This window comes from Mesoplodon densirostris, chromosome 1 (assembly GCF_025265405.1).
Source record: "Mesoplodon densirostris isolate mMesDen1 chromosome 1, mMesDen1 primary haplotype, whole genome shotgun sequence".
Classification (NCBI taxonomy): Eukaryota; Metazoa; Chordata; class Mammalia; order Artiodactyla; family Ziphiidae; genus Mesoplodon; species Mesoplodon densirostris.
In genome coordinates this window covers 28,682,612-28,695,490 of record NC_082661.1, presented here as the reverse complement: position 1 = coordinate 28,695,490, position 12,879 = coordinate 28,682,612, and the positions used below count along the sequence as shown (strand labels likewise).

The window sequence follows — 12,879 nt, the reverse complement described above, 5'->3', positions numbered from 1 at the left end:
TGCTCTGTAAGCGCCATCCTGGCGCTGGCCCTGGACAACCCCCACTGCCTGCCCTGAAGGATCACTGAATTGTGTGGCTGGACCCAGCCTGACCTGCTCACTCCCTCCTCCTCCATCCTAGGTTCCCAGAGACAACCTGTCACCTCTCCCACCACCTCACCCCCAGGTTCCTCAGAGGTGAAGTGCCCTTTACTGGGTTTCTAAGTCCCTGAGTCACCAGCTTCACCTGCCTCTTCCATGGACGGGGACATTTTTCTGCCCTTTTCCTGAGGCAGGTAAGCAAGGCAGAAGGGGTACCTTTTGTACTGGGAATCCAGACCCCAGTGGCACCCCTGGTCTGCTTTGTGTTACATGTCCCCTTACATATTTCTCAGCCTGTTCCATCCTTTCCCTTCAAAATGCCTATTGGGCATAACCTGTCTCCCGCTGCCCGCACCCACAGGCCCACACGTGGCTATTTCCCCAAAAATTACACTAGAAAATAAGAAGCTCCTCCCACAGATGCACACAAACCATCAGCAGCACACATCATTATTACACTCACACTGTCACACAGTAGCTGAAGGATACTCTCGCCCTATAGTATGTGCCCATTACAGAGGAACAGTTACAGAAACACACTCTTATCCTGTTACGGAAAACACACATTCGCTTGCATTCTCACTGACATATGTCCTTACACAGGCAAATCCAGTTTGTAAAAATGACCCAGACTCCCTTCCTCTCTCCCAGCACCCTTACTGACATGTGTTTTGCTTGCAGTTATATCCCAATAGCCTAACACAGTACTATCCCAACTGTCTAACACTGATACATAATAGACACTTAATACATACTTGTTGGGTAAATTAACAAAATCAGTCCTCAAAGGCATGCCCGGTATGTCTGCACAGCTACCCTCACTGTCATGCACTTTCACATGCAGCTTTCCCCTCATGGACGCACAGTCCCACAAACAAAAAGTAATTAAGTTACCACAAACACCCCTAAGCTAAAGGACAACCCCTGGCCCAGGGGTCTCTCCCAGAGCGGGGAAGGAGCCGGGTGGGATCCAAAGAGGCCTCCCCCTGTGGCTGAGCCCTCCCTTTTCTCTTCCCCCTGCCCCAGCCTCAGCCCCAGCTGCTCCCCTTTTAATTGGAGGTACTTCTTTATCCTGCAGGCAAGGGGAGGGGGGCTGGGATGGTGCTGCGGTTGGGATGGTGTTACCAGGTGGCCTCAGGGCTCACACTCACCTAGATGTGCGCAGGATACTCCTGCAAGGCAAGAACCACGACTGCCAAGTTTGGTGTTGAGGAAGCAGCTTGTAATGTGTGGAGTCGGAAAAGCAGCATTTGAGCCAGTCTCTGTCCGTTTCCGGGTTTCGGTGAGTCAGTTTTCTCATCTGTAAAATGGTGATAACAAAAGCCACATCACAGGATTATTGGAAGATGAAATGAGATAACTACTGTGACTGAAGGTGCCTAGGACATCACTTGTGCTTTGTGGGTCCTGCTTTCTTTCCCGCCCCGCCTCTTTCCTAACAGGGCTGCTCTGCAAAGCATGAAAAAGCGCTGTGGAAACACCTCCACTGAAGCTGCCCTGACTATAAGCTCTGTGTGAGTCTCCTCCCCCATTTCAGAAAACTTTCCAATCTGCTGCACTGTGCTCAGGTAACACTGCTTCCGGGAGGTGAGGGGCAGAGCCCAGGAATCCTCACGCTTTTGTCTCATCTTCCTGGGCAGAGATGGGGCTGAGAGAGTAACCCTGGCCCCTCAGCAGCTATCCCAGTGGGAAACGAAGGCTGAGGTTAAAGTGGACTCAAAACCTCCAGCTGTGGGGAGGCCAGCACCTCAGAACTAGATTGGGATAAAAGTTGACTCATAAGCAAGAGAGGTGAGTGGGAAGCACTGTAAACATCAGGCAGGCGGGCAGCTGTGAGGGCAGGAGAAAGTTAGGACATCCCTGGGTTGCTGGGTTTTGATGAGAAGAGCACCCTGACAGTCTTAGTGGGCCGCTAGGCGGCTGTGACCTCTGCCACCCTAGGCTGGGCCAGCAAGGGCGAGGTCTCCTCCCAGGTACTCTGGACAACTAGTGCCAGACCTGAGGAGGTGAGTGAGGCAGATGCCCAAAGGGTTGGAACAGGCAGGGTTGGAAAGTCATAGGGGCTGGAAAGGTCCATCTGGAGGAAGAAGAAAGGAGGAAGAAGAGTGTGAGGAACACTCACGGGGTTTCCAGCATGGGCCAGAGAGTGGCAAAGAGAAGTTGTTCTGAGGGTTACCTAGAAAGACAGGGTTTTAATTGCAGCAGGCAGAACTGTGGTTAGACTCAAGTGTGACTTCTTGACTAACAGGAGCAAGGCAGCTGGGACCCAGCCTCAAAGGAAGCTGAAGCACCCCTCCCCATCATTTTCAGCCTTATACAGAGAAAATAGTTCAGATTTGGGGGTTCCCAAAAAATCTTCTTCTGTCTGTGGGATTTCGGGAAAGTTTGTTCATCTCACCAAGTCTTAGTTTTTGTTTCCTTTTTTTAAAAAAAAAAAAAATAGACTTCCCTGGTGGTGCAGTGGTTAAGAATCCGCCTGCCAATTCAGGGGACACAGGTTCAAGCCCTGGTCTGGGAAGATCCCACGTGCCGCGAAGCAACTAAGCCCATGCATCACAACTATTGAGCCCGCATGCCTAGAGCCCATGCTCCGCAACAAGAGAAGCCACCGCAATGAGAACCCCGCGCACCGCAGCGAAGAGTAGCCCCTGCTTGCTGCAACTAGAAAAAGTCTGTGTGCAGCAATAAAGACCCAACGCAGCCAATAAATAAATAAATAAATTTATTTTTAAAAAGAACTTCAAAAAAATTAAAAAATTAAAATAAAAATTAAAAAATGATATATAATTCATGTACCATAATATTCAGCCCTTTAAATCATACAATTCGGTGGTTTTTTAGTATATTCACAAAGTCGTGCAACCATCACCACTATCTAATTCTAGAATATTTACATCACTACAAAAAGATCTACAAACAGTAAATGCTGGAGAGGGTGTGGAGAAAAGGGAACCCTTTTGCACTGTTGGTGGGAACGTAAATTGATATAGCCACTATGGAGAACAGTATGGAGGTTCCTTAAAAAACTAAAACTAGAACTACCATATGATCCAGCAATCCCACTACTGGGCAATTGCCCTGAGAAAACTAGAATTCAAAAGGACACATGTACCTCAATATTCATTGCAGCACTATTTACAATAGCCAGGACATGGAAACAAGCTAAATGTCCAATGAGAGATGAATGGATAAAGAAGATGTGGTACATATATACAATGGAATATTACCCAGCCATAAAAAGGAACGAAATTGGGTCATTTGTAGAGATGTGGATGGACCTAGAGTCTGTCATACAGAGTGAAGTAAGCCAGAAAGAGAAAAACAAATATCATATATTAATGCATATATGTGGAATCTAGAAAAATGGTACAGATGAACCTATTTGTAGGGAAGGAATAGAGACGTAGACATAGAGAACAGACATGTGGACGTGGGGGGAAGGGGAGGGTGGGACAAACTGGGAGATCAGGTTTGACATAAATATACTACCATGTGTAAAATAGATAGCTAGTGGGAACCTGCTGTATAGCACAGGGAGCTCAGCTCAGTGCTCTGTGACAAACTAGATGGGTGAGATGGGTGGGATGGGTGGCATGGGGGGGTGGGAGGGAGGTCCAAGAGGGAGGGGATATAGGTATACATATAGCTGATTCACTTCCTTGTACACCAGAAACTAACACAACATTGTAAAGCAATTTTACTCCAATTTAAAAAAAAAGAAAGAAAGAAACTTTGTGTGCTTTTGCAGCCAATTCCCACTCCCCCGACCCCACTCCCAGCTCCTGGCAACCACTAATCTACTTTCTGCTTCTATGGATTTACCTATTCTGGATGGTCCATATAAATGGAATCATACAACATGTGGCCTTTTTGTGCCTGGCTTCTTTCACTTAACATGATGTTTTCTAGGATTTTCCGTATTGTAGCAGGATTTACTTTTTATTCCTTTTTATGGTTGAATAACATTCCATTGTATGGATATACCACATTTTATTTATCCATTCATCAGATAATGGACAGCTGAGTTGTTTCCACTTTTTGGCCATTATGAATAATACTGCTATGAACATTCATTCTGTTTTCTTAATTATTTAAAAATGAGGATGTTTCTATTAACTTCACAGGACTGTTGTGAGTCTTAAATGAGATCGGTGTGGTGCCTGGCACACAGTAGTTTCTCAGTAAAACATTTATGTTTATCTCTGCTTTAGTTCCCTCAAGATAAGAGGCAAGAAAGAGACTCATTCAGGCTCAAACAACTTCCAAAAACAATTCTGGAACATCCTGTGTAGAAGTATAGTACCCTCCTGATTGGGTGGATGGAGAGGAGAGAACTGGCGAGGGAGTAGAGTTCTCACTCATGTTTCTGCTTAGTGTTTACAAACAACCACCAACTTCATGTCTGGCTTTGTCTTGAGTGGGCCTTTTTCCACCTGCCTGGAGCCCAGGCAAGGTTTTTCCCATAGAGATGTGCCTCCAACCAGCAGCCAGGCTTCCAGGCCAACCCATAAAAGCAAGTTGAATCCAGCTCCTCCATCTTGATCAAGTCACTTAGCCTTGTTGAAATGTGGTTTCCTTGAATCCAGAAAACGGGAATAATACTCATCTTGACGAGCTGGTGTAGTAGAGTTTATAGTGTTTTCTGTAACACTTACCACCATCTGGCTTATTGTATTTGCTTCTTTGTTTCTTGTATTCCATTCTGTGGAATGTAAACTCCATGAGGACAGGAACTTTGTATTGTTCACTGGTGTTTTCCCAGTGCCAAGAACAGTGACTGACACATAGTAGGCACTCAATAAAATATTTGTTGAATAAGGAGGTTCTTTCATTCATTATTTACCCAAGATGAGTATATTTTGTGAGCTGTATTCCACAGGGAGGAACAGAGATGAGTAAGCCATTCCCTGCCTCCAAGGAGATCTCTTCAGGTTAAAGTAACAGACATGGCCAAAGCAAATAGATTGCAATGAGATGTGTTAAGTAGAATGTGAGCCTCCACATTCTAGCATCTTGTCTGATAGAGACAGTCCCTCCCTGAAGTCCTGTTGAATCTGAAATAGACCAGAAATAGATCCCAAGTGATTCAACCTGTGCCCTTACCAGGGCTTGGCTCCTGGGAGGGAGCAGACCTTTCTCTACTAGAGAGGAGGAAGAGGGGAAGCAGAAAAAGGGAGTTTCCTTCTTCTCTCCTGGGCTCTAAGCCAGTCAGCCACAGGCAAACTTTGAAAAGGCCTAAATTTGTCCTAGATGTACTTCCCTGATCTTGGTCCCACCATACCCAGCCCTCACTGTTTTAAGCCCCTAGGCCTCCCTTCCAAGATTCCAAAAGTAAGAAAATAACTCCTTCCCCTCACTATAATCCAAAGGTTTCTTGCTTGGAATAGCCAGCCCTGGGCTAGTTGGTAGGCAAAAGCAATCTGATTGAATTCATTCACATACTGTGGGAACTGTTTCTTGGGGCTTCTATTTAAATGGAAAGGGGGTGTCTTGATGCCTGGGCACCCCAACAGCAGGTCCCAAACCAACTCCCTTGACTTGTGCCTGTCTTTCAGGAAGTCTTCCCTCCCTCATTTTCTCTAAACTGGCAGAGCTGGGGTTGTTGCTGACTTTTTCAACAACATATAGCCAGTTGTTCATAGGCCTGTGTTTTAAAAGACAAGCCTGAACTCACCTTCCTGCCTCAGGGGCCTGGGCTCCATACCGGGGGAGTAGACAGTCTTCTACTTTCTAACAAGCCGGACTGCAAGTTTGGAGTAAATCCTCTGGTTGACAGACAGGTGCTTCCCAGCTGAGCCCTTGAGGTGATTCTCCAGTAGCGCTGGGATGCCCCTTCCCCAGAGGCCCGGTGGGCTGGCCCCTTTGGCCCAATTCTAAGCAAGCGGGCGGCTCCTGCCAGGCTGGGAAGAGGACTCTGACCTCCACCTCCTTGGGGCCATCTGTCTATCGGTCTCTGGGAATGCCGGCCTCCTATTCTTTTTCTTTCTCCTCTTAAGCCTCTGGTTGGCCTCTTCTCTCTCTTCTTGAACTACTTCTCTGAGCCTCTGCTCAGTCCTTCCGTCTCCGGCTCCTACATCTGTCTCGGCTCCAGGCCTCCCTCTCCCGTTCTCCGCCCCTCCCCCGCGCTGTCATTCACCCCGCTCCTCTCCGCGCACAGCCAATGGAGAGACCCGGCCGAAACGGCGAGGCTCGCTCGCACCGGGCTTTTTCACCCGGTGATTGATGTCCCAGAGTCAACAGCTAGCGAGCAGCCGGAGAGGGGAAGGAGCAGCCGGAGAGGGGAAGAATACGGCGCCCCCTCTCTCCTTCCCCTCCCCCCTACTTTAGCCCCTCTGCGCACTTCGCCTCCAAGTCTCGGCGCAGCCAGGAGCCGCCGCCGCCTCCGCGCCTCCGCGCCTCCGCGCCGCTGCGCGCTGCCCCCGAGCCAAGCACAGCGAGTGCCACCGCCCAGGCCCCCCCCCCCACCGCAGGGCCGGGGTCGGGGGCCAGCATGGAGCACCTGGGTCCGCACCATCTCCACCCGGGCCATGCGGAGCCCATCAGCTTTGGCATCGACCAGATCCTCAACAGCCCGGACCAGGGCAGCTGCATGGGGCCCTCCTCTCGCCTCCAGGACGGAGAATACGGCCTTGGCTGTTTGGTTGGAGGCGCCTACCCTTACGGCGGCGGGGGCCCCGCGGCCGGGGCGGGGGCCGGGGGCGCGGGGGCCTATGGCGCTGGAGGCCCGAGCGGCCCCGGTGGCCCGGCGGGCGGCGGCGGCGGCGGCGCCTGCAGCATGGGCCCGCTGGCCGGCTCCTACAACGTGAACATGGCCTTGGCGGGCGGCCCCGGGCCCGGCGGCGGCGGCGGCGGCGGCGGTGGGGCGGGGGCGCTGAGCGCTGCGGGGGTGATACGAGTGCCCGCTCACAGGCCGCTAGCTGGAGCGGTGGCCCACCCTCAACCTCTGGCTACCGGTTTGCCCACCGTGCCCTCCGTGCCTGCCGTGCCGGGCGTCAACAACCTTACCGGTCTCACCTTTCCCTGGATGGAGAGTAACCGCAGATACACAAAGGACAGGTTCACAGGTGAGTCCGGCCCGCGCGCGCCCCGCCTGGCCGCGGTCCCGGCTCTCCTCTACCCCCTCGCTCCTGCCCCGTGGCTCCCCGCAGCCCCCTCTGTGCGCCAGGTCTCCCAGCTCCTCTTGGTGCCTCCCCCAAGTTCAGCCGCCCGCCACCTCTCTAAGCTCGCGGAATCGACTTGCTGGAAGAGTTTTCCCAGCCTGGGCCCCTCTCCGTCTCTCCCACAGGACCCCTGCTCTGAGAAGCTCTCCCTGATCCCCTCTCGGAGTCCCTGGGCCCGGTCAGGCGGAGGGAAGGGGGATGTAGCTTCGGGACTACTACCTTCCGCCGGCATTTGGGGCTCTGGTATCTCGGAGAAAGGGGCGCGATGTGAACAAACTGTTTCTTCCGTCCCGGCAGACGTTCTCTGGCCGAGGTGGCGAGCCCCTGAATCAGACGCAAGGAAAACAGGTTCTCACACACACACACACACACACACACACACACACACTTCGCGCTCCGTGGTCCAGTGCCCCGTCGCGCTGCCGAACCCGGTAGAGGCTCCGAGCCGGAGTAAAGCAACAGAGCTGGCGGGCCCTTCTTCCCGGACTGCAGGCTCCGTCCGGGTCAGTGGCAGCGCGAGGCTGAGCCGCCCGCTTCATTTTCGTTCTGTCGCGGCTCGGCGTCCTCCCCTCTGGGCCCAGCCTTGTTTCCTCCGGCGTGAATAATGCACCGGCCAGGCCCGTGATCGATCGGCAGCCGAAAGAACTCCTGGGACGATTACGCACTCGGCGGCTTTCGCCTGCCGCCCTCTCAGCTGCCTGCTCCGCGCCTTCCTCCGCTTGCCTCGGCTCCCTCCGCTCCCGCTTCCGCTCACGGCACTCGGTTCTCGCTCCTGCGCGGGCCCCTTTCTCCGGCCTCACTTCCCGCCGCCCTTAGCGTTCCCTGGATCCGAGACTACGATCCTCCCGCCGGACCAGGCCCCCAAGCCCGCTGGGAGGCAACCACGAGTTGAGCCTGAGTTCCTGGCCGGGCCTTAGAGGAAGCAGGAGGCATAGGCGGCTGCCGACCGACCACGACGTGGGGTTCCCATGGGGCTCGGGCTCCACGGCCCAACGGTGGAAGGGGAATAGGCAGTTAAGAGCTAGACCCTGGGCTAAGCCCCTGTTCCAGCTTTGGAACCTTGGCCCAGACCCTGGGTCTGTGGCAAAGTGGGGTGGAGGAAGGTAGAAGAGCCATTCCACTCTGGGTCTCCAGAAGGGGCCCCAGTGCCCCAACCCAAGTCCTCTCAGGCCTGGGGAGGCAGGGCCTAGTGCCCCATCCCACTCCCCCCACCCAGGCCAGGCTGGTCTTAAAAGACTCTGATGGAACACCCTCTCCCCCACCCCCCCAGCCTGGAACCCACCGGGCCTGGGTCTCTGGCGAAAAGGTACTCCACGTAGCCTACCTAGGGGAGCCACAGCCTGCTGTAAGCTCGCTTCAGGCCTAAAGAAGGTTCTGAGGGAGTATATGGCTGTCACCTTATGCATCTGCCTTTGTGCCTGTGCTTGTCTGGGTGTATAGATCTATAATTTGCCCCTGTTGTATGTGATGTATCTGTGTATGTTGCTGTGTGATGGAGGCCTCAGGTCAGGACCCAGCATTCAGAGCCTTGACCAAGGATAGCCTCTTACCGTTGGGCAGCTTCTCTGAGGCTGGAGACCTGAGGCTATGGCGGGGGGGGGGGACTGCGACCTTTAGCTCGCCTCAGACGTGCCCCTCAAGGAGACTGCGGCTGTGTCTGATGGGCACGTGGGAGCTCAGGGCTAGGGAGGCCTCCGTGGTGGCAGCAGCGGCGTCGGCCTGGCGGGCGGGCTGGGGCCATTTCACGCTGCGGGCTTGGAGCTGAGGGCTGACGGGAGGACCACAGCCCTTCTCCTTGGGTCTAGCCGCTGCGCTCGCTGACTCGCGGGGTGTCGGGCCTGGGACGCCTCCTGACGCTCTGCCGCTTGCCTCTGCCGTCTGTCTGTCTCCCGCTCCAGTGGCCCTCTCACCCTTCACTGTAACACGCCGTATAGGTCACCCCTATCAGAATCGGACGCCCCCCAAGAAGAAGAAGCCGCGCACGTCCTTCACGCGCCTGCAGATCTGCGAGCTAGAGAAGCGCTTCCACCGCCAGAAGTACCTGGCCTCGGCCGAGCGCTCCGCCCTGGCCAAGGCGCTCAAAATGACCGACGCGCAAGTCAAAACCTGGTTCCAGAACCGGCGGACAAAGTGGAGGTAAGCGCGCTGGGCGGGCGCGGCCGTGGGTGGCGCAGTCTCCGGCCCCGGGCCTCTCTGGGGGCGTTCATACTCCCATGCTCGCCACTTTCCTATGGCTCTGGTTCGGAGGAGCGCGCTGCTCTGCTAGGCTCGCGGGGAGCGGAAAGCCACCGTGGCCGATGACGGGACGGGGTCGGAGAGACCCAGCTGTTTTTCTTTCTGGCTTTCTGGCCCGGGGACGCACACTCAGTGCGGGTGTAGACGCGGCTGGTCTCCGCCGCTGCTTGGGGAAACGTCCGGGTTTGAGCGCAGTCTACGCAGTCCAGGCTTCCGAGATCAGTGAGTCCTGAGGGACTTTTTGTTTGCACAAACTTACGCGTACAGAGATGCCTCGTCTATCCCGGAGACCGGAGGCAGCATGGCAGGCGCCCTGTTTCTGCGCCCCAGCCGGGGCTCCCGCTAGAGCATCTGGGACCCCATACCGTGGGCCTGGGCCCTGCTGACTCCCTCCTCCCCAGACGCCCGGCCTGGGCGCAGCGGTTCCCCTACCCGGGAAGGGGAAAATCAATCTGCGCCGGCTGCGGCGGGGTTTTCGAGGGTCCTACTGAAAGGGGGATCAATCAGGAGCAGATGGGTGTATGTGTGTGAGTGAGAAAGAGAGAAACATTTTCTCTTCTCCCGTCACACACCCACAACTACACTCATTTCTCCCCCCAGACAGGCACTTTCTCCGGTTGCACCCTGCACCCTCCCGCACATCTGGCTCGCATACTCGGTTCCACACAAACCGGGAGTTTCTTGCTAGCTCAGGCCTCAGTGGGGAGAGCAAGAGAGTCTGGGCGAAGTCCCCGGAGCCTGGCCGGGAGGGCCTGGGTCCGGAGGAAGGAATTGGAGTTTCGTTTTCTGAATGAAGGCTAGGAATCTGCCGCCGTGGCCACAAAGGAAGCCACTGCCCCGCGAGTCTGCTGCTCCCCCCACATTCCTGCTGCTGGGGAAGGGGTAGGAGACGTTGCTCCAGACCTCTGGAAAGCTAAGGAGGGAGCAAGGGCTGGGGGGGAAGGGGGTGGACGTACTTGCGTTTCCAAGGCTCACCGGGGCTGCAGCCTAGGGGAGGGGAGGGAGTCGGGCAAGCCCTTGGGCTCGGGGCACAGAGAAAAATAGAGAGTAGCAGACAGAGAGAAACTGATACACAAGGGGGGACAGCGGCAAAAACAAATACCCCACCCAGGGAGAAAAGGAAAAAACATCCTGAAGAAGTCTTATGTACAATAAAGGAAAACCATAGATGACTAAAACCTTCATTTTCGTTTCAAACAAATTCCCTGAAATTCTGAGAGAAGGAGGAGGGTGGGGTGAGAGAAAACAAGAGGGAAAAAAGACACAAAGTCTAAAGGAAGAGACATAGTTTGAAATGCGGGGAAGAAGGGGAAGACGAGAGACAGAAAGACACAGAGAGAAAAGGCTAGAAGGGGCGGAGAGGAGGCCGGCGTCCGCCGCTGAGAGACGCCCTCGCCGGCTTCGCGCGGCTTCATCGATCGCCTACAAATTGCTTCTGGAGGCCCCGGGGACTCCCATTAGGTCTGTCCACCTTAGAGACAGACGTTTGATCTCAGTTGACAGGGTGGAGGGGAGGCATTAAATGGAATAAGTGAGTCATCGCCTCCCTGGACCGCCTCGGAGGAAGCCGGCCGGTCCGGCGGGAATCCCGGCAGGGCACAGGGCTCGGCGCAGGAGGTCAGAAGACTGGGAGAGGTTCGCAGAGGGAAGGGGGAGAAGAGAGGTCTGTCAGGGCACCTCATATCCACTGGCCCTTGCCTCTGCCCTGGACTGGTGGGGAGGTGCGGCCCCTCAGGCTTGGGAAGGCTCCTGGTCTTCCTGGGGTCTGGGGAGAGGCGAAATGCCATCCTAGCCCTGGCTGAGCCTTCCAGGCTGGTGAGGGTGTGGGCCCTGCCTGGAGCCGGGGAGCCCCAGCTGCTTGGGCCTAGCGGATTTCCCCACAGCTCCCCCAGGATACCCCCCAAATCTACTTTTGGGGCTTTCAGTCTTTGTGGAGTCAGGACCCTCAAGATAAGGGAATGCATTCAAGGGGCCCAAGCGGAAACTGGGGGCCGCAAAGGGGAGCAGTGCTCGCTCGTTCAGGCTGTCTCCCGGGAGCGCACCCGAAGCGTCGGTAACGGCTTGTCCCCGGTGCAGGCGGCAGACCGCGGAGGAGCGTGAGGCCGAGAGGCAGCAGGCGAACCGCATCCTCCTGCAGCTGCAGCAAGAGGCCTTCCAGAAGAGCCTGGCGCAGCCGCTGCCCGCCGACCCGCTCTGCGTGCACAACTCCTCGCTCTTCGCCCTGCAGAACCTGCAGCCGTGGTCTGATGACTCGACCAAGATCACCAGCGTCACGTCCGTGGCGTCGGCCTGCGAGTGAGCCTGCCTGCTCCGCCCCGTGAGACCCGGGCCCAGCCAAGGGTCGCGAGGCCTGAGAGCCGCGACTCTCGCCGCCCTCCTGCCGAAGACTGCACGCAGCAGGGGAACGCCGTGCCCCTCCGCACCGGCCCGCGCTCTCGCGCCGACGCTGTTCTCTTTTTGGTGGAAAAGAAGAGAAGACCGCGCAAGAAAGGGACGCGCGGCCACCTCCCAGATGCCTATGCGGTCCCGCGCCTGCTGGAACTGTTCGGAGTCCTCCGTTTGTGTCTCTTTTATTTTATTCTGATTTTTAACGTGGGACTGAGAGAGGCAGGAAAGGTGGAGGAAGAAGAGCTTCTGGGAACCCTAGAGGACAGCATGAGCTGTCATTTGAACTTGCCCTGGGGAGAGCACTCTGTTTTCCACTCCGCATCATACACGGACACCCACAGGCCCTCCCAGAGGTGATTTCACTGTCCCTCCTGGTGTCACCCCACAGTCACACACAGGGGACCTATGGCAGAGTGTTATGCACACACAGGGCCATAGCCTTCACACCCTTGACCCTTACTATCAGGGGTGACCCAGATTCATTCTGAACAGCATGGCACTTCTCACAAACACAAGGCCACGGTCACACTGTGACACATCGTCACACACACAGCAGCCACAACAGCCTCACTTGGCCTGCCAGACCCCCATCACATAGCCTAGCCACACCCAGGTACACACAGGCAGGTTTCCACACAAACTCAGCCTATTTCTCCAGATCCTGTTCGTAGGGGGCGTTTAAGTTATGCACTTATAAGGTGTTTTCTGTGTAACCTTTTTATAAAGTGCTTGTGTAATTTATGTGAAAAAATAATAAAACCCTCCGGATCCGGAGTCAAGGCTGCCTGCTCCTTGCTGAGCCCAGCACCTTGCAGCTACTTGGGTTTGGTGTGAGCTGGTACAGCCAGGGCAGCCCCTGGTATCTAAATTTGAGGGACATTTGGGGGCCAGGACCTACAGGCTCTGGAGAGAGGAAAGAAGGAGGGGAAGAACTGGAGAGAAGGCAGTGCTGAGGAAAGTTGGGAGAGCCAGTGCTAGAGATTTGTCTTTGGGTGTGAGAGTTATGCGTGTGCAT

At 55.2% G+C, this 12,879-nt stretch overlaps 1 protein-coding gene across 1 annotated transcript; it reads left to right on the top strand.

The window, feature by feature from the left end:
* The first annotated feature begins 6,571 nt into the window (after nucleotides 1-6,571).
* Nucleotides 6,572-11,775, top strand: TLX1 (T cell leukemia homeobox 1). Its single transcript, XM_060107447.1, has 3 exons — nucleotides 6,572-7,145; nucleotides 9,176-9,377; nucleotides 11,553-11,775. The coding sequence occupies exons 1-3, from the start codon at nucleotides 6,572-6,574 to the stop codon at nucleotides 11,773-11,775; spliced, it is 999 nt and encodes a 332-aa protein (XP_059963430.1).
* Nucleotides 11,776-12,879: the final 1,104 nt, after the last annotated feature.